At 44.6% G+C, this 26,169-nt stretch overlaps 1 protein-coding gene across 2 annotated transcripts; it reads left to right on the top strand.

The window, feature by feature from the left end:
• The first annotated feature begins 367 nt into the window (after positions 1–367).
• Positions 368–26,169, top strand: POLR3G (RNA polymerase III subunit G). Of its 2 annotated transcripts, none has more exons than XM_038765925.1 (8): positions 368–429; positions 8,269–8,399; positions 10,251–10,377; positions 14,328–14,393; positions 15,260–15,310; positions 19,403–19,485; positions 22,374–22,511; positions 24,216–26,169. In XM_038765925.1, exons 2-8 carry the CDS (start codon positions 8,283–8,285, stop codon positions 24,300–24,302), a joined length of 669 nt encoding a protein of 222 aa, XP_038621853.1. In that variant the 5' UTR covers positions 368–429; positions 8,269–8,282; the 3' UTR covers positions 24,303–26,169. The 2 variants fall into 2 exon arrangements, with proteins under 2 accessions (XP_038621853.1, XP_038621854.1); XM_038765926.1 differs by having other exon boundaries at positions 19,406–19,485.

Here is a 26,169-nt window from a genome sequence, read left to right on the forward strand (position 1 = left end):
CCACGGGGGGGGGAGGGAGGGGGAGGGAGAGAGAGAGAGAGAGGGAGAGAGAGAGGGAGGGAGGGAGGGAGAGCGCTGCGGGAGGAGCCCGACCCAAACCGCCTCCACAAACTCAGGCGGCCCCGGCCCCGAGCTGGGCGGGGGCGAGCCGGGGGCGGCGGCCGGCTGGCGGGGGTGGGGGTGGGGGCCCGCTCCGGGGCGGGGCCGGCTACGGGGGCCGGCGGGCCGGACGGACGGACGGACGGCCGGCCGGCTGGCACAAGGATGCCCGGCGGGCGGGCAGGGGGCGGGCAGGGGGCGGGCGGGCTGCAGGCGGCGGAGGCGGAGGCGGCGGCCCTCGTTGCCGGGAGCGGCTCCAGCAGCAGCGGCAATAGCAGCAGCAGGAGCAGCAGGAGCAGCAGGAGCCGGTGGCGGGCCCTGGGAGGGCAGGTAGGGCCCCCGGAGGTGCGCCCCGCCCCGTCCCCCCGGCCCGCAGCCCCGCGGGTCGAACCCCGGCCGCGCCTAGCGCCCCCTCCAAACTGAGCCCCCGCCCCCGCCCCCTCCTCCTCCTCCCCCCTCTCCCTCCCCGCCTCGCCTCCTCGAGGATGATGGTGGCTTTTAGGTAAGCGCTTACCAGGCGCGAAGCACCGTCCTAAGCGCTGGGGACGGAAGCGGCGTGGCGCGGTGGAAAGAGCCCGGCCTTTGGAGTCAGTCGGAGGTCGTGGGTTCGAGTCCCGCCTCCGCCGATCGGCAGCTGGGTGACCTTGGGCAAGTCACTGCACTTCTCCGGGCCTCAGTGACCTCGTCTGGAAAATGGGGATTAAGACTGGGAGCCCCCCGTGCGGCAACCTGATCACCTTGTAACCGCCCCAGCGCTTAGAACAGTGCTTTGCACAGAGTAAGCGCTTAATAAATGCCACTGTTATTATGGTTATTATTGTTATTATTATTATTATTCTCTGGGCCTCAGTTCCCTCATCTGGAAAATAGGGATGAAGACGGTGAGCCCCCCGTGGGACAGCCTGATCGCCTTGTAACCTCCCCAGCGCTTAGAACAGTGCTTTGCACATAGTAAGCGCTTAGTAAATTCCACTATTATTATTATTATCATTATTATTATTATTCTCTGGGCCTCAGTTCCCTCATCTGGAAATGGAGATGAAGACTGTGAGCCCCCCGTGGGACAGCCTGATCACCCGGTAACCTCCCCAGCGCTTAGAACAGTGCTTTGCACATAGTGAGCGCTTAATAAATCCTATTATTAATTATTATTATTATTATTATTATTCTCTGGGCCTCAGTTCCCTCATCCGGAAAATAGGGATGAAGACGGTGAGCCCCCCGTGGGACAGCCTGATCGCCTTGTAACCTCCCCAGCGCTTAGAACGGTGCTTTGCACATAGTGAGCGCTTAATAAATCCCATTATTATTATTATTATTATTATTATTATTATTGTTATTACAAGGCTATCAGGTTGTCCCACGGTGGGCTCACAGTTTTAATCCCCGTTTTACAGATGAGGGAACTGAGGCCCAGAGAAGTTGAGTGACTTGCCTAAAATCACACAGCCGACAGTTGGCGGAGCCGCAGTACCTGTATGTATGTATATGTGTTTGTACGTATTTAGCACTCTGTTTATTTATTCATTTTACTTGTACAGGTTTACTACTCTATTTATTTTATTTTGTTAATATGTTTTGTTTTGTTGCCTGTCTCCCCCTTCTAGACTGTGAGCCCACTGTTGGGTAGGGGCGGTCTCTAGATGTTGCCGACTTGGACTTCCCAAGCGCTTAGTGCAGTGCTCTGCACACGGTAAGCGCTCAGTAAATACGATTGAATGAATGAATGAATCCCCCCCCCCCCCTTCCCCGGCCCTTCCTCCTTCCCCTCCCCTCGGCACTTGTATATATTCATTCATTCAATCGTATATACTGAGCGCTTACTGTGCGCAGAGCACTGTACTAAGCCCTTGGGAAGTCCAAGTTGGCAACATATAGAGACAGTCCCTACCCAACAGCAGGCTCACAGTACATGTATTTCTACCTATTTATTACTCTATTTAACTTGTACATATCTACAATTCTATTTGTTAACGATGTGCATATAGCTTTAATTTTATTTGTTCTGACCGCTTTGACACCTGTCTCCATATTTTGTTTTGTTGTCCGTCTCCCCTTCTAATAATAATAATAACAATAATGGCATTTATTGATAATGATAATAATGACATTTATTAAGCGCTTACTATGTGCAAAGCACTGTTCTAAGCGCCGGGGAGTTTACAGGGTGATCAGGTTGTCCCACTTGGGGCTCACAGTCTTAATCCCCATTTTACAGATGAGGTAACCGTGGCACGGAGAAGTGAAGTGACTTGCCCAAAGTCACACAGCTGACAACTGGCGGAGCCGGGAGCGCTTACTACGTGCAAAGCACCGTTCTAGACTGTGAGCCCGTTGTTGGGTAGGGACCGTCTGTATATGTTGCCGACTTGGACTTCCCAAGCGCTTAGTGCAGCGCTCTGCACACAGTAAGCGCTCAGTCAATACGATTGAATGAATGAATGAATGACCCTGAACTGGCTGACCGTCTCCAACGGGCTTTCCCCGAATTCCCCCTCTCCACCAGCATTCCTTCATTCAATCATATTGATTAATAATAATAACATTTATTAAGCGCTTACTATGTGCAAAGCACTGTTCTAAGCGCTGTTGAGTGCTGACAGTGTGCAGAGCACCGTGCTAAGCGCTTGGCAAGTACAAGTCGGGGATAGATAGAGACGGTCCATACCCAACCGGGGGCTCACCACTACCCCTCATTCATTCATTCATTCAATCGTATTTATTGAGCGCTTCCTGTGTGCAGAGCACTATCCTAACTGCTTGGGATTGTAGAAATCGGCAAGTCATTTCACTACTCTTCGGAGCGTCCTGCAAAGCCCGACACACCCGCCTCGGGCGTTGCAACTGCAGCCCTGCACCTTAGAGGCCCAAACGTATACTAATGGTGGTGTTTGTGAAGCGCCTACTATGTGCAAAGCACTGTTTTCAGCGCTGGGGGGATGCAAGGTGATCAGGTTGTCCCACGTGGGGCTCACAGTCTTCATCCCCATTTTACAGATGAGGGAACTGAGGCCCAGAGAAGTGAAGGGTCTTTCCCAAAGTCACACAGCTGACAGGTGGCGGAGCCGGGATTAGAACCCGTGACCTCTGACTCCCAAGCCCGGGTGCTTTGCACTGAGCCCCGCTGCTTCAAGTTTCTTCCTCTTCTAGACCGAGCTCAAGGGTTTAGAAGGGTGGGACGGGCGACTTTTTTTTTTTTAATTGCTCGTTTCCCCACTTTTTTTTTTTTTAACATTTTTGGGGTGAAGAAGAGAGGGAAGGGAAAAGAGAGAAAGAGGTGGATGAGAAAAGTGGGATGTCAGGTGAGCCCTAGGCTGAAGAAAGGTGGGAAAGGAGTGGGAGAAGGCGTATAAATCATATAAATGTCAGTGGGGGAAGGACCCAGGGCTGGTTTACCCTGCTCACCTTCCCCCCCGGGCACTTACCAGAGTCAAAATCTACAGCGTCCTGGTGGTGTCAGAGTTTTTCTACGAGGCTACTTTTGAGTGTCATAAAACATCATCACAAAGCCTTGCTTTGGTTTGTTTCTTTTTTTACGGAGGCAACTACTAACATGCCCTTTTCCGCCCAAGAGTGCCATTAGACGGCACAGCCGAATCTGTGAGCTTGGTTGAGTTTTTGCTAATCTTTGTCCAAAGATGCCCGGTGGTCCATCGGGAATTATTAATTTGGTCCCTCTTCCTTCTTTACGAGGAGCACCGCTCTTGGGTTTTAGTCGAGTCCCTACAGAGTGCTTTCATTCGATCGTATTTATTGAGCGCTTACTGTGTGCAGAGCTCTGTACTAAGCGCTTGGTAACATACTGCCAAGAGCACTTGGGCCGGAAGCTTGAGGCAGTTCGTCGGTGACCTAGGATTTGTGAGAACGGGTGAAATGGTGATATCCCAAACGAGGAGCTGCAGGCTCCGTAGTTTGGGGCCTAAATCTGAACAGGCCCAGGTCTGCTCACAGAACGTGAAGGGTCATCGCATCCATTCAGTTGAGGCAGTAAGAGAAGGGGTGGGGTCAATCCAAAAACCTAGCTTGCGGAGGGACAAACCATGGCGGGAAGGAGAAGAGGAAAGAGAGACGTAGAAAAAGGGTTTGTGTTTGAGAGAGAAACACCAGGAACACTGAGTGGGTGAGTGGGTATTTCTTGATGTCACCCAATGAGTAGATTCAATTCTCAACCTGAGTACTGTGTTTTCCCCGCTAAATAACGTGTTGCATCGTTGCCCTCCTATTTGGGAACCGTCAGGCGGAGTACAGGCAATTGAAACGGGGTTTCTTAAAGAGCACGGGCTTTGGAGTCGGAAGTCATGGGTTCAGATCCCGGCTCCGCCGCTTGTCTGCCGTGTGACTTTGGGCAAGTCACTTAACTTCTCTGTGCCTCAGTTCCCTCATCAGTAAAATGGGGATGAAGACTGTGAGCCTCACGTGGGACAACCCGATCACTTGGTAACCTCCCCAACGCTTTGAACGGTGGTTTGCACATAGTAAGTGCTTAATAAATGCCATCGTTATTTATTTATGTGCCCCCTCTCGGGCTGATCAGACCCTTGTCTTTGTCTAGGCTGTCGGGTCGTCTCCGACCCATCGCGACGCCGTGGACACATCTCTCCCAGAACACTCCCACCTCCATCTGCAATCGTTCTGGTAGTGGATCCCTAGAAATTTCTTGGTAAAAATACAGACGTGGTTTACCATTGCCCCGTTCTGGGCGATAAACCCGAGTCTCTGCCCTCGACTCTCTCCCGTGCCGCTACTGCCCAGCACGGGTGAACTTTGACTCGATTGCCTTCCACTCGCTAGCCAAACTAGGAATGGAATGGGTAGGCCTCTGCTTGACTCTCCCTCCCTTAGCAGAGACTGGTAGAGTACTGGGAAGTCTCGAGGGGCGACCCCGAGAGGGTGTATCTCAACTAGGCGCCAATAACGATCCAGATACTCAAGTCTGCAATGTTGAAATATTTAAAGAGAAGCAGGGTGGCCCAGTGGTAGTGGCGTAGAAATGGTTCCGGTAGAAAACTCAGTCATTTATAAAGTCAGGGTAAAAGGAACGTTTGAACGAGATGACATGTGTTCGTAAATCTCCAACGGTGTCAGCAAAATGAGTATTCCGTAATGCTGAATTTAGACATAAAAGGATTAAGCCCCAGGCTCCCTTAGTGTAAAGCAGCGGCAAAGAACTGACTCGCTTTATCTCGAACGGTGTCAGCAAAATGAGTATTCCGTAATGCTGAATTTAGACAAAAAAGGATTAAGGCCCAGGCTCCCTTACTGTAAAGCAGCGGCAAAGAACTGACTCGCTTTCTTACCCGTGACTCATTCTCTGAACCGTGATATTGCACTGGATATCACCTATTCTGTTCGTATTCTGGAAAGATGAAAAAAAAAACCACTCCGATTCTACGCCGAGGTACTGCCGGTAGACCAGTTTTTTCAGGAGAGAAAAATTATGTCCGGATTACCTTGAGTCTGGGTGGAGCAAAGCCCTCCAAGAAATAGATGTGTAGTTAAAATGGCCGTGGGATCAATAAATCCTTAATGGCGCAGGGCTTCAAGCTGCTCGTCCAGAGAGCCGTGACTGGAAATACCGAGTAGAGGAAAATAACATGCAGAACATCTTACAACTGGAAAGTCCTTATTCTCTCCTTTCCTTTAGTCTCGATTTCGCTAAGCGTGGCAAGAGCGCAGAGCATCACCTCAAGTACCATTGGCATGCGGCTTCAAAGAAGGGGACGATCTTGCGACTCTTTTCTCGGCCTGACTATGGACTAGACCAGCTTGCTCAGGCCCAAGTACGAGTTATTTCTTCACTCTAGGCATCGAGTCTTTCAACATGACTGATGCTGCCAGAGGATGAGTCAGCTGGGAGACAGGGATAGGAAGAGTGAGCCTGAAGCGCCTCTCCTCCTACATTTAAAGGCCGTCCGATGATGTTTCCTGAGAAATCTGGGAAGTGCAGGCTTCTGGCCTCTGGGAAATGTAACAGTTCCCAGGGCAGGAGTGACCATATAACAAGACGGTTCCCACTTTCCTCCAGACCCGGGTGACCTCAGTTACATCGCCATTAGGGGCCTAAACACTTCATATATATACACTGTATTTATTTATTTATTTTACTTGTACCTATCTATTCTATTTATTTTATTTTGTTAGTATGTTTGGTTTTGTTGTCTGTCTCCCCCTTTTAGACTGTGAGCCCACTGGGTAGGGACTGTCTCTATATGTTGCCAGCTTGTACTTCCCAAGCGCTTAGTACAGTGCTCTGCACATAGTAAGCGCTCAATAAATGCGATTGATGATGATGATGTATATATGTATATATGTTTGTACATATTTATGACTCTATTTTACTTGTACATATCTATTCTATTTTATTTTGTTAGTATGTTTGGCCTTGTTCTCTGTCTCCCCCTTCTAGACTGTGAGCCCTCTGTTGGGTAGGAACTGTCTCTAGATGTTGCCAACTTGTACTCCCCAAGCGCTTAGTACAGTGCTCTGCACACAGTAAGCGCTCAGTAAATACGATTGATTGATTGATTCAACGAATCAGGTTCTGCCGACACTTTTCCCCTTATGGCTGTGGAAGACTAGTGGTAAGAAGCCCCGCATGCACCATCAGCCTGGCCTCCGTGTTCACCCTTAACCAGTTTAGGTCCCTTGTTCCAGTCCGCTTGGACCATTCGTTCTAACCCCCCGAGGGCAGACTGAACGATGGTGAGCCCGTTGTTGGGTAGGGACCGTCTCTATATGTGGCCAACTTGTACTTCTCAAGTGCTTAGTACAGTGCTCTGCACACAGTAAGCGCTCAGTCAATACGATTGAATGAATGAATGAATGATGGGAATTCTTCAGTGGGATTGACTGGTTGAAAGACAGGGGGTGAGAAGATTGAATTTTATAAAATCGTACAGAATGGAGATGGAGCAAACCCAAAATTACTCTTCACCGAATCCCACAATATCAGGGCAACCCTTGGAATGTGAAAGTGGTCCAAAACAAGAAAGAAAGGAAAATCATTTTCACTCAGTGGATGGTAAACACGGGGGATTTCTGACAACCGGAAATCGAGTGGCCAGAATTATCCCTAACTTATCAGTCAGTTAATCGACAGTATTTACTGAGCGCTTGCTGAGTGCAGAGCACTGTACTCAGCACTTGGGAGAGGTCAACTACACTACAATAGAATTGGTAGCTGCATTCCCAGCACACAGTGAGCCTCCGGTCTAGAGGGGGAGACAGACATAAATGATTTATAATGATATTTATTAAGTGTGAACTTTGTGTACGGCAGTGTACTAAGCCCTGGGGAAAAAATGCACGGGCAAAAATTGGACACCATCCCTGACCCTCAAGGGGCTCACAATCCTAAAAAAAGTCTGTACTACGCTCTGAGGTAGATACAACAGAATCAGGTCGGACGATGGCCCTCTTCCACAAGGGCTCACGATCTGAGTAATATAAATAAGTGACGTACATGTATTCATTCATTCATTCAGTCGTATTTATTGGGCGCTTACTGTGTGCAGAGCACTGTACTAAGCGCTTGGGAAGTCCAAGTTGGCAACACATAGAGACGGTCCCTACCCATCAGCGGGCTCACGGTCTAGAAGGGGGAGACAGACAACAAAACAAAACATATTAACAAAATAAAATAAATAGAATAAATATGTACAAGTAAAATAAATAAATAAATAGATTAATAAATATGTACAAACATATATACATACATGCATACAGGTACTGCGGCTCCGCCAGCTGTCAGCTGTGTGACTCTGGGCAAGTCACTTCACTTCTCTGGGCCTCAGTTCCCTCATCTGTAAAACGGGGATTAAAACTGTCTGTAAGTGCTATGGGGCTGGGTACGGATCCAAGTGCATAATTTCGGAGGGAATCTATATAACCTCACGGGCAAAGGGGTACATATGGGCGTAGCTAAACAGTGTAGGGATGTTAAAAGGTTTAGGACAGCCAGTCCATGATAAGTGCTTGAAGGAAGGCATTCTGAAGGTTAATTAATATATTCCTAACTATGAGAATGGATATGAACGAGGGCAACCATTTGACTTTTCCCCAGGCATCATTTGGTACCACTGACCGAGAATGGATTTAGACCGTTGGTTTGGCTCAGAAGCAAGAGTATAATATTTGTATTCCAATAGTTTTATGTGTCTGTTTTTATAGTGAGATTCATCGCAATGTCTAGGAATAAAGGGAGAGGACGCGCTGCTTTGACCTTTAACATCGAGGCTATTGGTTTCTCTAAAGGGGAAAGGTTGCCTGAAGTTGTCTTGAAACCACCACCACCATTTCCTGTAAGTGCCATGGCCACTTTATGTTTTAGATTGGTTCGTGATTCACTCAGTCAATGGTATCTATTGAGCGCGTACTCCGTGCAGAACATTGTACTAAGTGCTGGGGAGAGTACACTATATCACAGACACAGAGAATCTCATGGACCAACATTTTAATGGTAAAATAGAACATAATCCCTGGATCCAGGATGGAAGAGATTTCAGTTTTGAAGTTGCCCAAGCTACTTTTTCATATTCCAATTGCATTTGTACACAAACAGAACCAGGTCATGAGTTGCCATCATACCCTCATAATACAACTAGGCTATGTTCTTTGAAAAATGTGTCGTATTGTAAATGGTTGTACTGTGGTAAGGTTTTCCCATAGACTTGTCTTATTGTCTTATGCTGTCGAGTCGTCTCCAACCCACGGCGATGCCACGGGCGCATCTCTCCCAGAACACCCCACCTCCGTCTACAATTGTTCTGATAGTGTGTCCGTAGAGATTTGTTGGTAAAAACACAGAAGTGGTTTACCATTGCCTCCTTCCGCACGGTAAACTTGAGTCTCCGCCCTCGACTCTCTCCCATGCTGCTGCTGCCCAGCCCAGGTGAGTTTTAAGAATTGTGGTATCTTGTTACGCTTTTATTATATGACGGTCCACTCGTGGTGAGCAGGGAATGTGTCTGTTTTATTGTTGTGTCGTACTCTCCCAAGCTCTTAGTACAGTGTCCTGCACACAGTAAGCGCTCAGTAAATACGATTGATATATGCCAAGCACTGTACTGAGCATGGGGTAGATACAGGACGATCCTGTTGAACACAGTGCCTGTCTGACATGGGGCTCACCCTCTGAGGGAGCTGGTATTGAATCTCCATTTTACAGTTAGACTTGGGGAAGTTAAGTGACTTGCCCAAGGTTACATAGCAGGCAAGTGGCAGAAAATAAAACCCCGGGTCTCTGGACTCCCAAGCCCGTCCTCTATCCAGTGTGTCACGATGCCACATATTGTAATGATAAATGTTTTAAAACTATCGTGTGACATTTATTAAAGTAATTCAAAGTATGACATCACAATGTTAAACAAATAACCGTGTCCAGCCCGATTAACTTGTGTCTACCCCAGTACTTAGAACAATGTTTGACACATAGTGAGCACATAAATACCGTAAAAAAATGAGTTGTAATCTTCTTTATTGAGTATTTGCAAGAAGCGATGGCAGTAGAAGCCTGTTCTGCTGCCTGTGGAGGTGATGCTGTTTTGTGAGCCTCAAATGCTTCTTGATCACCTTCTGGCCAAGCGCTTAGTGCGGTGCTCTGCACGCAGCAAGTGCTCAATAAATACGTTTGAATGAATGAATATGCCCGTTTAATCCATCAGTGGTATTTGTTGATGGTTTACTATGTGCCGAGCACTATACTAAGCACTTGTCCCTATACTTAAACAACAATGGTGGCTGCTCTGTGCAACTAGTTGAGCCTTCTCTGAGCCTCTGCCCCACTGGCTAGTTGGGCTAGCATTGCCCTTGGTAGGGCTATCAAGCCACCCCATCTCTGCAGGCCACTGATGCCCAATTAACCCCTCTAGACATAGAAGCAAAGCCGGCAGAGTGGTATAGTATTTGTCCTTTTCTTGACATGGTGCCCCTCCAGGCCTTTGCCTTTCCCCCGCAGTGGCAAAGGAATGAATGGGGAGACAAAGTGTAAGCTCAAAGTCTTTAAAATGCGTGAGATGTACAACTCTAACAGAACTGTGGAATTTCTTCAACTGAAATGATTTTTGTGGATGCCAGATCAGTGGAGTTTTAACCTTCCTATGCTAATTTTTTGGAAGGAAAAATCATTTTTTTCCCCTTGCATGATCACGCAGGACACCGATTACAAGGCAGCGCCTCTAAAAACAGGAGACGATGAAGACTACATGTTGGCCTTAAAGCAGGAGTTTAGAGAAACTATGAGAAGAATGCCTTATTTTATTGAAAAAGAAAAAAATCAAGGTATGACATTTAGGAACAGCTAAGTTTATCATGCATTTGCAAAACAATAGCGTGACTTCTTTTGAGCATATTGAATATTTTTCATTATTGCTGCGATCTTGTTCTTCTGATGAGTAAATTTTCAATCGTGTATTAGTGAGGGTGAATCAAAGATCACTGCTTCCCATCTGATTTGATTACTTCATCGCTTCAGGAATATAAATGTATTTATTTCTCAGGTAATAATAATAAAAATAATAATGGCATTTGTTAAGTGCTTACTATGCGCCAAGCACTGTTCTAAGCGCTGGGGTAGATACAAGGTAATTAGGTTGTCTCACGTGGGGCTCACAGTCTTAAGCCCCATTTTCCAGATGAGGTAACTGAGGCACAGAGAAGTGAAGTGACTAGCCCAAAGTCACACAGCTGACAAGTGGCAGAGCCGGGATTAGAACCCATGACCTCAGACTCCCGAGCCTGGGCTCTTTCCACTAAGCCACGCTGCTTCTCTAGGGTCTCTCCCTTTCTCACACAGTTCACAGTCTTGGTTTCCAAGTTGGAAAATTCCATTTCCTTTCTTTGCACTGAAGAGGGCCTGGCTGCCATCACCCCCAAGAAACCAGCTAACCTTGAAGAAGAAGAGAAAATAGGATCAGGCGCCCGGGGCCACGTATGGTGGCTGAGTAGTCCCTGAAGACATTAGAAATAATAACACTGATCAGCTTCTGAAGTAACACTGGGCCCCAAGGCCGCGAGCCTATGGTGTAGAAGGCTTCTCTCACCTACTCAAAAGTGCTCACCAAAGAGGGAAATCGAGCTAAAGGATCCTGTTGATTTCAAAACCAGATTTTCCCTAAAATGAAATTGGGCCAAATATGTGTCCCAATTCCCTTTGTAACTTAAAATTCAAGGTGATCTGTACCTTCATAAAAAATGGTGGAAAACTAGTGCTTTAATAAATCAAGTTACTCTTAGAAGAAGAACTTTCTCATGCAGTTACGGTAAAATTCTAACTTGCGCCTACCAGGATTTCTTTGAAGCCCTGAATGAAATAGAAATTCATGCTTGCCTTGTGTAGCTTTGAAAGTTTTGTATAATGGACCCAAAATTGATCCGAGTCCATCAGTCTAGACTGTGAGCCCACTGTTGGGTAGGGACCGTCTCTATATGTTGCCAACTTGTACTTCCCAAGCGCTTAGTACAGTGCTCTGCACACAGTAAGCGCTCAATAAATACGATTGATTGATTGATCAATCAGTCAATCAGTGGTATTTATTTGTGCAGAACAGCGCTGTAATATGTGCTTGGGAACGTGCAATACAACAGAATTGGGAGAGGCGATCCTTGCCCACAAGGAGTTTATAGGGCGAGTCAGACGTTAAAATAGATTAAGGATAAGGAAAATAGTAGAATATAAGAATATTTATATCTGCGCTGTGGGGCCGGAGTGCACAGCCGAGAGCGTCGTCGATGCAGAGGGGAGGGCGGATAGGAGAAATAAGGAGCTCAGTCTGGGAAGGTCTATTGGAGGAGGTGTGATTTTAGGAAGGCTTTGACCGTGGGGAGAGTGGTGGTATATAGGATATGAAGGGGGAGGGAATTCCAGGCCTGAGGGAGGATAGTCATTCATCTGTGAGCCCATCGTTGGGTAGGGACCGTCTCTATATGTTGCCGACTTGTACTTCCCAAGCGCTTAGCACTATACTAAGCGCTTGGGAGAGTACAATACAAGAATAAAAAGTCACATTCCCAGCCCCCAACGAGCTTACAGCCTAGAGTCTAGGATTTGGACAAAGGGGCAGACTGGAGAGACAAGATCGAGGCATGGGGAGTAGGTTGGTGTTATTCATTCAGTCAGTCAGTCGAGTTTATTGAGTGTTTACTGCGCACAGAGCACTGTACTAAGCTCCTGGGAGAGTACAGTACAACATTCTAACAGACACATTCCCTGCCTGCAACGAGTTTACAATCTAGGGCAGGAAGACAGACATCAATCCAAATAAAGAAATTACAGATGTATACATAAGTGCTGTGGGGCCGGGAGGAGGGAAGAGCAAAGGGAGCAAGTCAGGGCGACGGAGAAGGGAGTGGGAGATGAGGAAAAGTGGAGCGTAGTCCGGGAAGGCCTCTTGGAGGAGATGAGCTTTCAGTAGGACCTTGAAGGGGGGAGAATAATTGTCGGATTTGAGGAGGGAGGGCGTTCCAGGTCAGAGGCAGGATGGTTAGCACTAGAAGAGCGAGGTGCGAGGGCTGGTTTGTAGAATGAGAGTAGCGAGATGAGGTAGGAGAGGGAAAGGTGGTGGACTGCTTTAAAGCCACTGGTGAGGAGTTTTTGTTTGATGCGGAGGTGGATGGGCAGCCACTGGAGTTTTTTGAGGAGCAGGGTGATGCTTCCTGAGCGTTTTTGTAGAAGAATTACCGGGGCAGAGATGGAGTGAGCTGGGTGGGTTATACCAGGAGATCAGCCAAGGTTAGGTAGGAGGGAGAGAGTTGATTGAGTGTCTTAAAGCCAATGGTAAGGAGTTTCTGTTGGAAATCAATCTCTTTAGTAGACTATCAAACCTAGTATCATTAAAGCCAGCGAAGGATGAATGGATGTAGTACCATTGAATTCCATTAGTATTAAAAATGCATTCACTTTCACTTCAGGGCAAGCCCTAAAGGAAAAATGCTTAGAAAATACCAAGCATCAAAAGAGGAGACAGTGAAGCTTAAAGTTAGTTGTGCTTAACATACATGGGAAATGTTGGGACCAGTTCCATTAAATTATTAAAAACATAGTGCTTTGCGGGTATTACTAATTATAATGATGCATTTTTTTCAAATGTTTGTCCTTGTGAAAATGTATTTATCACATGAATTTGGATCTGTGTGAGCTACGGATATAGGTCTAAGTTGAAAAATGATTATTAACAACAGACCCTGTGTAGCTTAGTTCTTTAGAGGAAAAGTGTTTTTAAATGATCGTTAGAAGGTTTAAAGGTAATCTAAAAGCTCTCCGTATTATGATATGAATTCTTTTCAAACAAAAGACAAAGCATCTGAAATGGACTCATTCCATTGAGGTTTTTTGAACGGCTGCATATATTGTATTGAATACCGTTTGAATCCTTGAACGTTGATTTGATTCTTTCGGAATTTTAAAGGGGCAAAGCCGGGGTGGAGAACCTGGTGCTGGTAGAATGTGTGGTGTCCTTGTTTTTCTGGAGGTAGTAGATAAAGAGATTTGAGATAAGATAGCTGGCTGAAATAAGGACTGGGGACCTATTCACAGCTAAGGGGGGCCGTGAATACTTTGCGGTATGGATTCCCTTCCCCATCACCCAGCATAGCACCCAGCATGGAGGTCTCTCAAGATACCTGGAGAAGGTTTATACACCTTTGTGCCAGGGCACATGGTTTCTCAGATGTTGGAGGACAGTGTCTTCCATAACAGGCTTCGTGTTTAATGAGAGCCACCAGCGATTTACTAAGGTAAAGCATGATCTCTTGAAAATCGGAATTTACAGTTCTTAAGTGGGTGGATGCCAGTAGGGTGCTCAGAGCAGAGTCAGCTGCGGGGAGAAGGAGCACTCACTGCATTAACAAGCTCTAAGTCAAGGAGCTGGTATTGGATTGGATCGGAGAGGCAAGACAGAATCAGTCAATAGTATTTATTGAGTGCTTATTCTGTGCAGAGAACGAAACTAAATATGGTCAAATTCAGTCAGCTATCCGATTCCCAACCGGTTGGCCTCCCAGATGACTGAAATTCAAAAAGATAAAATTTGACTTGATTTACCTCCGTCAAAAATTTCTTGTTTTTCTAAAAATAGCATTGATTTATATTCTATTCATCCCACTCATAAAGATGACTTAAGTGAAGTCTTGTCTTTTGCATACATTTGGTTAAAAACAACTGCGTAAGACCGACAGTTCAGAGTTTAGTATGACTTAATCTTTTGGTAACTCTGCCTTTCCCTGTTTTTTAGAAATTGAAAGATACAGTAGAAGGTATCAGAAGGATTTCAAGCAAGAGGGTATAGAATGGGTACCAGGTAAATACATATCCTATTGAAATTGCTTTAAAAGCAAGGGGCTTTCCTGTGTTCGTGTTTGTAAGATTGTAGATTGCTTCTTTTGTGTTTTGTAGAGTCAGGCAAAGGCAGTGTGTGATAGGGACTGTGTCTACTCTCCCCTGGAGACTGATTTCGATTTTATCACATATTTCCTTTCTCTTCCATTGCTAACATTACCACCTCCCCATATCATCATCTCATCTCTTTTTCTTCCCTTCATCTTTTGTGAAGCAGCCTATCTATTTGTAAAATGCAAATACATTCAGTGAAGAAACATTAAGGTAACACAATACGAAGGTGAGATTTAAATACACCCCACAATGATCTTAATTGGGTTCCACGTTCAAGTAAGGTTTGGAAGTCTGTACCATCTTTAATACATCTTTGTTTTGTCACCCTTGTGTGGGGCTCGAAAGCTTATAATCAGTCAGTCATATTTATTGAGGGCTTTCTGTGTGCAGAGCACTGTTCTAAGCGCTGGGAAAAGTACTGTGTAACAAGACTTGGTAGACGCATTCCCTGCCCACAGTGAGTTCACAGTCAATCCCAGAGACTTTGTTTAGGGCATTGTTTAGGGCATTTTAATTTCCATCCTTAAGGCTATTTTAATGGAGAATTGACTTTAATAGTTCTGCAAGGATCCACTCTGCTCTCATCTAGGTTTGAACTCACAAGCCATGTCTGCCCAGTTATAATTATTCAGATGCTTAGCCTGAATTTACTCAGGTCCTTGCTGGAAGAGTAGACCTGACCAAAAATAGGAATTAAGATTCTCTCCCTGTCTTGATTCATCCTTAGAAGAAATTCCAGCTTTTCCATTTCTTGTTCTTATTTCTCCTGTGCAGATTGGAGAAGGCTCCCACGAGAGATGATGCCAAGGAGAAGACCCCAAAAAGGTAACGAGTATGATAGTGTACTCTTTAAATATGGAGAAGAAAACACATGTCCAGCAAATCTTTGGAATTTCTCTTTTATGTTTATCTTAAAATGCAATCATTTTGAAGTTCTATAACATCTTTTTATTTGGGTATTTCTACTGCTAGGTGTCTTGCTAGGATTCCTTTGGTTGTTTAGTCGCTTTTGCAGGCCTTTTAGAAAGCACTTTTGCCAGTTGGAGAACAAAGAAATTTATGTTATGCCGTACAAAGAACTGGTGATGGATTTTTTCCTTAGGTAAATTGATTTTACGATAATGATGAGGCTAATCCTGCAAATGAAAAGAGAAAATGGCTTCCTCTTTGAAAATGGAGGAACTCTTTCAGATTTCAGCAGATTACCAGGTGGCCCAAAAGAGTTCCTTTCTAATCTGATCAGACTATTGTCCTGTCAGCAGTATTAAGTTACTTTTAATTCTCAGATGTTTAAGAAACAAGATCTAAATTTATACTCAAAACAGAATTAAAGCAACATGTACAAATGGATGAGCAAGAATTGGAACATAAATAGAATTAAGTTAAAGACATTAGTGAGAGACTACCGCCTCTCCACGGGTGACTCTCAAACCTCCTTCGCTACACTTGACATCGCGCCTCTTCTGCACTCTTGCATTTCCTCCTGCCTCCAGGAAATCTCCACATGGATGTCCCACTGGCAGACCCCTCAAGATCAACATGGTTCAAAAATGAATTTCTCATCCTCCCTCTCAAATGCACACCTCCACCTGTCTTTCCCATACAGTTGGAAATATTACCATCCTCCCTGGGTCTACCGAGTCCATGACCTTGGCACTGTTTTAGGGTCCTTCCTCTCATATTCCATCCGTTACTAAATTCTGTGGTTTTTTTCTGTATATTTCCAGAATCTGCTCCATATCTGCTTCCCTCTCCCACCCCTCCCCAGGACATACTTCGCTCTGCTGCCCAGATCATTGAGAAGCAGCGTGGTACAGTGGATAGAACCTGGGCCTGGCTCCTCCACTTGTCTGCTGTGTGACCTTGGGCAAGTCACTTCACTTCTCTGTGCCTCAGTTATCTCATCTGTAAAATGGGGGCTATGACTGTGAGCCCCACATGGGACAGGGACTGTGCCCAACCTGATTACCTTGTATCTGCCCCAGCGCTTAGAACAGTTCTTGGCACATAGTAAGTGCTCGGCAAATACCGTCATTATTATTATTATTATTTTCTCTAAATAGTTTAGCGCACACCACCCCACTCCTCAAAAACTTCCAGTGGTTGCTCATTCCACATCAAGCAGAAACTTTTAACCCTTAGCTTAAAGGCATTCCGTCAGTTCTCCACCCACCCCTACTTATCCTCTTTCTCCTCCTGTTATACCCTAGCTTGCCTTCATTCCTGTCAAGCTACCCTGCTACTGTGCCTCATTGTCATCTCTCCTTCCATTGACCTTTGCTCGTACTGATCTAGTACAGTGCTCTGCACACAATAAGCGCTCAATAAATATAATTGAGTGAGTGATTCCCACTTGCATTTAGTACAGTGCTTTGCAACATACGAGAACCTACTAAATATTATTACTACTACACCCTCTCTTCTCCCTGGACTCCCTCTCTCGTATCTGGCAAACCACTGCTCTCCCCATTTTCAAAATGCTTCTGAAATCACACCTCCTCCCAGGGGCCTTCCTTGGTTACTCTTGTCTCTCCTCCCCAGTTGCCACCTCAGCACTTCCATGTTACCACTATTTATGAGTACCCACACCTCCATACAACACATGCGTGCACGTGTGTGTGCTTGTGTGTATGTGTATGTACTTGATTACTTCCTCCTATCTGTAAATTATTGCACTTTTTGTCTCTCCTTTTAGATTTTAAGCTTCTTGAGGACATGGTTCGTGTCTGCTAATTCTCTTGTACGCTCCCATATCCTAATACAGGTCTCCGCAGCCCATAAATACTACTGACTGGTTGATTTAGAAATAGAATAGCAATTGCTCCAACAATTAGCGTAGGAATCTGTAGCTCTGAATCATTTAGGGTTTTCAAAGTACAAAACTAATAACGTTTAAAAGCTGTACCTGTTTCTATTTTTGAGGCTCTGAAAATGAAATTTTAATTGTCACCAAGTTATTCACCTTTGATATCCTGCTCTCCAACAAGAGTCCTGAAGGGAAAAGATTAAACTGAACCAATCTCCATGGCTACTGCTTCAGCACTCAATTTTCTCAATTGCTTTTATCCTTGAGACGAAAAGGTAACAGGCATAAAACCCAGGCAGACGAAGAATAGAATGTATACTATTAAAATGTCTGTAATTTGAAGATGCTCGCAAAGCTTCTAGAGATGCTTTTTGCTAACAATGAATGAACTTCTCTTGCTGCCCGACCCAGTGAGAAAAAGAAAGGATAGATAAAATTTAGTTAAGTGCTTTCTTTAAATTGCCAGGTTATCCACTTTTCACTGTAGAATAGAAGATCAACCTCTCAAAATAAATAAAAATTGAATTGATATGAAGCATGGGTCGGTCTAGACTTGTGGGCAGGGAGTGTGTCTGTTATGTTGTTGTGTTGTACTCTCCCAAGCGCGTAGTACAGTGCTGTGTACAATGTATCTGTTTATTATTCTATTTTACTCTCCCAAGCACTTAGTACAGTGCTCTGCACACAGTAAGCGCTCAATAAATGCAATTGACTGACTGACTGGCAGTAAGGTTTCAATAAATACAATTGATTGTCAGCTACAAAGGGAAAGTAAGAGGAAGAGGTGCCCTTGAAAGTATCAGGAAAAAGGATTGAGAGAAATACAAAAAAAATTATGAAATAAGTGGAAGATGAAACAAAAGCAAGATCAGAATCAGGGCTAGCTTTGAAAGGAAGGATAAGTAGTTGGAATTTGCATGTAGTTCTGTGTTTGGGCAGATGTTTAATTCTATTTAATGATCAGGCTAATGGTGGTAGTAATAACTTTGGTTTTATTTCATTTTTCTCCAAGGACCCTCTAACAATGGTACCTCACTTCATAACTCACAAAATCTCCCTCTATCTGCCCCTATGGTGCAGGTGAGGAAATAAGTTTCATAAATCTTGTTAAATTCATTCCACAATTCAGTGGCCGAGTAGCTAATAGAGCTCAATTCTCTTGTGTCCTGGTCTAAGGACTTGGCTTCCAGATCACTTTGTTTTCTCCATGAATTGGCCCTGCATTTCCATGAATGATTCAGCCAAGGTTTGGAATTGAAAAATGCTGTATTCCAATTCCAAGCTGAATAGCTTCTGAACAAGAACCCAAACTGAAGAAAAGAATGAACCAAATTAGTGAATATACTTTTGTTCATGAGGTAGTAGAGATTGAAATGACTTTATCAGGATAGGGTTAATGATGGGCGTGTTCAGTTTCATCGTTTTTTAACTATGTTTCTGGAAATATTTTTTGAATAAAGTAAAGGGCAAAACTGCAACCTGTCTCCCCGTCCTGCTCACATTCTGTTCCTGGCAAAGTTCTGCTTTTTGACTGATATGCCCTGGCATGAATTAAGCTATGTTGGCCATTGATTGACCTCTGGGTCCTAGATGACTATAATACATAAGTGATTTGGGATTTTGGGGGGTGATGTTCAGATACACTAGAGAATTTGAGGTCTGCAACAAACTAACATTGATTATATTCACTTGATGCGGGGAACAGTGATGCTTCTGACAGCTTGAAGTCCCACTCCCTAAACATGCCTTTTGTGAAGTCATTTAGTTCATTGTTGTAATAGAGAAAAGCTTAAAATCCTGTGATTTAGTACCCAGATTTCAAAGTTATTTTAATATCTCATAGTTTGGTGGAGTGGATTGGCCTAGGCAGTAAGGGGATGTAGTATATCGAAGTAAAGCCAATGCTGTTTAAGGTACTTTCCCTTTTTTTGTAATTGCATATGATTCAGCCAATTAATTATGTAGGAGGCAATTGCTGTGTATTCACCAATTTGCTCAAATGGGTTTTGAGGATATATTTTGTTAGCACCCTGTATACAGTCTACTACTAAAACCATGATTGTTTGTATTTTGGAAGCTATATGAAGGTAGTCAAACTACTTTTACCTTAGCAGGGCCAAAACCCAAAAAGGCAAAAGCTTCAAGAGAAGTCACTGCACTCACTGGTACTACGGATGTGCTGAAAAAAATTGAGGTGAGTTTGATACTTCCCTGACGATCCCTGTGGATTGTCAATCTCATTCATTCATTAATTCATTCAATTGTATTTATTGAGCACTTACTGTGTGCAGAGCACTGTACCAAGCGCTTGGGAAGTACAAGTTGGTAACATATAAAGATGGTCCCTACCCAACAACGGGCTCACAGTCTAGAAGGGGGAGACAGACAACAAAACGAAACATGTGGACAGGTGTCAAGTCATCAGAATAAATAGAAATAAAGCTAGATTCATTCATTCAATTGTATTTATTGAGCGCTTACTGTGTGCAGAGCACTGTACTAAGCGCTTGGGAAATACAAGTTGGCAACATATAGAGACGGTCCCTACCCAACAGCGGGCTCACAGTCTAGAAATAAAATAATCAGGTCAGATTCGATGCACATCCTTAACAAAGTAAATAGAATAGTAAATATGTACAAGTAAACTAAATAGAGAATAAATCTGTAAAAACATATATACAGGTGCTGTGGGGAGGGGAAGGAGGTAGGGCAGGGGGGATGGGGAGGAGGAGAGGAAAAAGGGGGCTCAGTCTGGGTCTCAGTCTCATTGTTGGAGGTTTCCTTTTAAAACCCATGCAAGGGGGTCTACTATAGCATTAGTGGTTTGTGCAATAGCAGCCACGCTCTCTCATCTCATCTATTCATTTTATTTTGTCAATATGTTTGGTTTTGTTCTCTGTCTCCCCCTTCTAGACTGTGAGCCTACTGTTGGGTAGGGACTGTCTTTATATGTTGCCAACTTGTACTTCCCAAGCGCCTAGTACAGTGCTCTGCACACAGGAAGCGCTCAATAAATACGATCGATGATGATGATCCCTGCCGGTGGTGTTCTAGCTTCGAGGCAGGTGCCGCAACTGACTAGGTCAGCCAAGATGCAGCACGTTGCCAAGTGCACACAAGAATTTTTACGTACACCCTTTTGTGGTCACCGTAGTGATGAGTCACTGACAAAGTCTCACAGCACTGATGGTGGCAACAGTGGGCCAGTGGCTATATATAGACAGTATTGTCTATATATATTGAATAGGGACTGTTTCTATATGTTGCCAACTTGTACTTCCCAAGCACTTAGTACGGTGCTCTGCACACAGTAAGCGCTCAATTGCTTGCTGTGTGGCTACCAATCAATCTGCGCATCAGGCAGAAACTCCTCACCCTGGGCTTCAAGGCTGTCCATCACCTCGCCCCCTCCTACCTCACCTCCCTTCTCTCCTTCTACTGCCCAGCCCGCAACCTCCGCTCCTCCACCGCTAATCTCCTCACTGTACCTCATTCTCGCCTGTCCCGCCGTCGACCCCCGGCCCACGTCATCCCCCGGGCCTGGAATGCCCTCCCTCTGCCCCTCCGCCAAACTAGCTCTCTTCCTCCCTTCAAGGCCCTGCTGAGAGCTCACCTCCTCCAGGAGGCCTTCCCAGACTGAGCCCCTTCCTTCCTCTCCCCCTCGTCCCTCTCTCCATCCCCCCATCTTACCTCCTTCCCTTCCCCACAGCACCTGTATATATGTATATATGGTTGTACATATTTATTACTCTATTTATTTATTTATTTTACTTGTACATTTCTATCCTATTTATTTTATTTTGTTGGTATGTTTGGTTCTGTTCTCTGTCTCCCCCTTTTAGACTGTGAGCCCACTGTTGGGTAGGGACTGTCTCTATGTGTTGCCAATTTGTACTTCCCAAGCGCTTAGTACAGTGCTCTGCACATAGTAAGCGCTCAATAAATACGATTGATTGATTGATTGATTGGGCCGCAGGTTGTCTGGAACATCAGAGTCTATGCTGTGTCTCAGCACCATAGCCCCCAGGATGGGTAGCTAGTGTCATCCCCCTGGGTAGCCACCGTGGTCTATGCCTGCCCCAATTAGCCGTCTGTTATCGGGAGTCTGCTGAACCTGTCCATCACACCAGAGGCTCTAGGTGACTCCCGTTTCTACATTACGCCCATTACTTCCTACAGTTCTTAAATTTTCCTTCCGATTACTCACTCTGGTCCTATTCACCTTGAAACGATTCTAACATCCCTAACTTTTCCCGTGAAAATCCCTAGCTTTAATGTGCGGCCTCCTTGCTCAAGAATTTGAACACGCCTGTCGCTAACCTATTCCTCCCTTTGGCCTGAAGAATTTCTTGTGGAAAGAAAATCCAAGGTATTGCCCTCCTTGTGAGGAAGTCCTAGAGTGGCTTATCATCATCATCAATCGTATTTATTGAGCGCTTACTATGTGCAGAGCACTGTACTGAGCGCTTGGGAAGTACAAATTGGAAACATATAGAGACAGTCCCTACCCAACAGTGGGCTCACAGTCTAAAACGGGGAGACAGAGAACAAAACCAAACATACTAACGAAATAAAATAAATAGAATAGATATGTACAAATAAATTAGATAAATAGAGTAAAAAAATATGTACAAACATACATATGATGATGTGGTATTTGTTAAGCACTTATTATGTGCCAGGCACTGTACTAAGCGCTGGGGTGGATACAAGAAAGTCTAGTTGGACACAGTCCATGTGGGGCTCAAAGTCTCATTCTCCATTTGTCAGATGAGGTAACTGAGGCACAGAGAAGTGAAGTGACTTGTCCAAGGTGACCCAGCAGACAAGTGGTGGAGCTGGGATTAGAACCCGTGACCTTCTGACTCCCAGTCCTGTGTTCTAGCCACTAGGCTAGATTTGGGTTGGCTTGTTCATTCATTCATTCATTCATCCATTCAATCATATTCATTGAGCACTTACTGTGTGTAGAGCACTGTACTAAGCGCTTGGAAAGTATTGGCCCTTCTGTGTCCTAAGGTTGGGGTGGGGTACTCAGGGCCAGTGTTTTTGGTAAATTCGTTCATACAGTTCTGGTTTTAGGAGCTGGAAAAGAAAGGTGATGGGGAAAAATCTGATGAAGAAACCGAAGAGAGAGGAGTCAAAGAGAAAAGGAAAGAAGACGACGATGATGAAGACGGTGCTGAACCAGAAGAGTACGATGAGGAAGAATATGAAGAGGTAGGCTGGCTCCCTTGAATTACACACAGCACCAGGTCTGAGTGGATCCACAAGTTCAGGAGTAAAGAGATCGGGCTGGGTTGGTTTTTTGGACTCATCTGTACCGGGGATGATTGAGGAGTGGGGTAAGACTTTCCCCGACGAGGTCTGTCAGACAGCAAGATCCTGGGACTTGATGATGGGCAAGTCGTTAGTGGTTCGAGTTGAGATCCCTGTCCATCAGAGCGTCTCTAGTCATGTAATCCATGAATCCCGTGTCACGGAAAAGAGCTTCAGGGGAATCCTGGCCTCTCTCGAAGAGCCCCCTAAAGCCACTGAGGTTTCCCCATCTGTAAAATGGGGTTAGTTTGTGGGCCCCGTGGGGGTTGGGGTATATAGTCCAGTGCTTAGTATGTAGTAACTGCAAAATAAATGCAATAATAATAAATTATATATAAATAATAAAAATTGAGGTTCTGGGTGGCTCCTGCCATTGTGAGCTGGAGCGGGGAATCTAGCCTCATTGGGATTCCAATCAGTCAGTTGGTGGTATTTGAGTGCTTATTGTGTGCCGAGCCTTGGACTGAATCCTGGGGAATTAGACATGGTCTAATCAATCAATCAATCATATTTATTGAGCGCTTACTGTGTGCAGAGCACTGTACTAAGCGCTTGGGAAGTACAAGTTGGCAACATATAGAGACAGTTCCTACCCAACAGTGGGCTCACAGTCTAGAAGGGGGAGACAGAGAACAAAACCAAACATACTAACAAAATAAAATAAATAGAATAGATATGTACAAGTAAAATAGAGTAATAAATACGTACAAACATATATACATATATGAAGTGTTTAGGCCCCTAATGGCGATGTAACTGAGGTCACTCGGGTCTGGAGAGAAGTGGGAACTGTCTTGTTACATGGTCACTCCTGTCTAATGACCCCTCTAGGTGCTTGCAGTCTAAGAATATTAGGAAAAGACAAACAGCTTGTTCTAGTGGAAAGACTGTGGGCCTGGGAGTCGAGGGCATGGGTTTTAATCCCAGCTCCGCTACCTGTCTGCTGTGTGGCCTTGGGAAAGTCACTTAACTTCTCTGTGCCTGCTTTGCCATCAGTAAAATGGGGATTAAAGCTGTGAGCCCCATGTGGGACATGGACTGTGTCCAGCCTGATTAGCGTGTACTAGCCCAGCACTTAGTTCAGTGTATGGCAAGTAGCAAGCACTTCATACCATTTTAAAAAATTAAAAAAGAGGGGAGACTGCAGACAGTCACATCAGGAGAGTACAACAGAGTAAGCAGCCATGATCCACACCTTCTGGGAGTTCCTTCCATTTCCTTGAATAGTCTCTCCCAGGTCTGTCAACAGCAGGTGTTCATGACCTAAGAGAACACGATCAGGCCGGCAAAAATTAGTAGGAAACCTAACGATGAATTTCATCAACCTGGCTCCTTCTGTTTGTTTGAGATCAGTGTTCCTTGGAGTTTGGGTTTTTTTATTTATTTATAGACATGTCTTTCTCTGCCTCTTTTAGGAGCAGGAGCAGTAATAGGATAAGGTGGTCTTTGCAGAGCAGGGGGGAGAAGGTGTTGGCAAAAGTAGATGGGGCCAAGGCAGATTTCCAAAGTAGGAAAAAATGATTCAATATATTCCTGCGCTGTTTTGCTGCTACGTATATAGTAATTGAGTTCTTACCGAGATCCGTCCATTATGCTTTCATTTAGGAAAATGACTACATTGCATCCTATTTTGAAGATGGAGACGATTTTGGGGCAGAGAGTGATGGTAACATGGATGAAGCCACCTACTAGTTCTGTGTGTTTACGTTATTTTATTTATTACACGACTCCTATTTGAGCCAATCCCTTCCGTTTTCTTTCTAATGAAGAATGAGTAGGTACTCTCAGTCCTTCAGTAACAAGTTTTCACCAGGTGTTTTGGCTAGAACAGTAGTAAGGAATTAAGGCACGTTCTTTCAACTGCACTCGGCTCGTTAGAACGGAGTGCAGTGTTGGAAGAAGTGGTTGTTGGCATTTTGGTGGCAACAGTCAAGACATAGGAAACATAACATAGGTTTTCCCTAAATCCGGGTCCTCCCACTTTCTCTATGCCGTCTTGAAAAACTGACTTTGGATGCAGAGGAACCAGAGTTGTTTTGAGTATAGGTTACGGTAACAGTTTACAATTTAGTTTACAAATTACTCCGCAGAAATCTCCCTTCCTATCCTCTGCTCCGTTCAAAGAGATTTTATAAGTCCACGTTGATTAAAATGTGCCTAAGCAAGATTTGCACTTCTCTCTCAGCCTATGCATTACTACTTGAACACGAGTTGCTCTTTTTCATTTGCTGTGGAAGGTTTCTGTAACCTGGAAACTGGTATTCCACAGCACATGTAGCACTTTAAAAACCAAGGAACTTGAAACGAATTATTACTTGAGTAAATTATCAGATCAGGGAGAAATGTATTGATATTGATTCTCTTGCGTTTGTTCTATTGAATGGTGTAAAGATTCTGTTACAGATGTATAATTATATGTGTGTGAATGTGTACCAGGTTGCTTCTTGTAAATCTTCCAATTAGAAAGGTGTTGAATTCAGTAGAAACTTTATATGTTAAGGAAGATTTATTGAACGGTGAATAGGAATTCAGCCTACGTGGAATTGTGATTCCTTCTGGACCTCCGATCAATAGCGGGCATATTTGAGCATGGATGAAGGAACCGTTAAGGTGACTTTTAGAAATGCCTGAGAATTCCTTTATGTTCTACAGAAGAAAATGCCGGAGACTAGTCTCTGAATGCAGAGGAACCGTGGGAAAATTTTGCCTTATCCTGCTAGTCTGTTGTGACTCAGAAAGCAGTCAGCCTTGCACAGGGAGGTTTGGAAAGTCAGTATGGTTATTTTAAGAAACACTTTATGTGGGAGTGAACTATAAAGGCAAATGGAGATGCTCTCCTCAGTCCCTTTTCTCATGGTGGAGTGATTGGAAGCCAAATGCGGCATGGTGAATGTGGCTGAGCACAAAATATGTTGACTTGTTTGTAGTACGTGAAGAATACTTGGGGTAATTTGGTAAGGGAGGGAATTCTATGGGATCAGAATCTGTTTTCAAATCTGTTTTCTGTATTTCTGGGATACACCTATGCCAATTAACTCTTTGCGATCTTAACTCACATATTGTGCAAAGTAACCTTTGATCCATGGATCCCTCATTGGATCCTAGAGGCTCAGCTTGAGCCTGGGCCAAGCAAAGCTCTACCTGATCTGTGCTTTTCCCTTGGGCTGTTTTTCTGTGGTGGCTGTTCTGCTAGTGTGCCAGTTATGCAGTGCTTTCACTGTTCTCTGGCTTTAAAACCTCTTCTGCCCTGGGTTTGGGTAGTGCCAGGCCGATGAAGCAAAAGGGTCTATTTGGCTGTGAGCTGTATTGCTACTTCTTGGCATGGCTGTAAGTTTTGTGAATTCAAGACAAAGTATGAAATTATGACAGAATGATTATGAAATGCTGTGGGATAGTCACACTGAGGAGTGTGCTTGAAATGCAAACTTTTCGGAGTGTCTACGTCTTAATTGCTATCGTGTATTGGAGACTAAATCGAATACCTTGATTTGGCTGTATTTTTGTGTATTTCGAAAAAGTATTTGCTATTTTTCTGTCAGATTAAATTTTCTGATAAGCA

The sequence above is a fragment of the Tachyglossus aculeatus genome, chromosome 23 (genome assembly GCF_015852505.1).
Source record: "Tachyglossus aculeatus isolate mTacAcu1 chromosome 23, mTacAcu1.pri, whole genome shotgun sequence".
Lineage (NCBI taxonomy): Eukaryota > Metazoa > Chordata > Mammalia > Monotremata > Tachyglossidae > Tachyglossus > Tachyglossus aculeatus.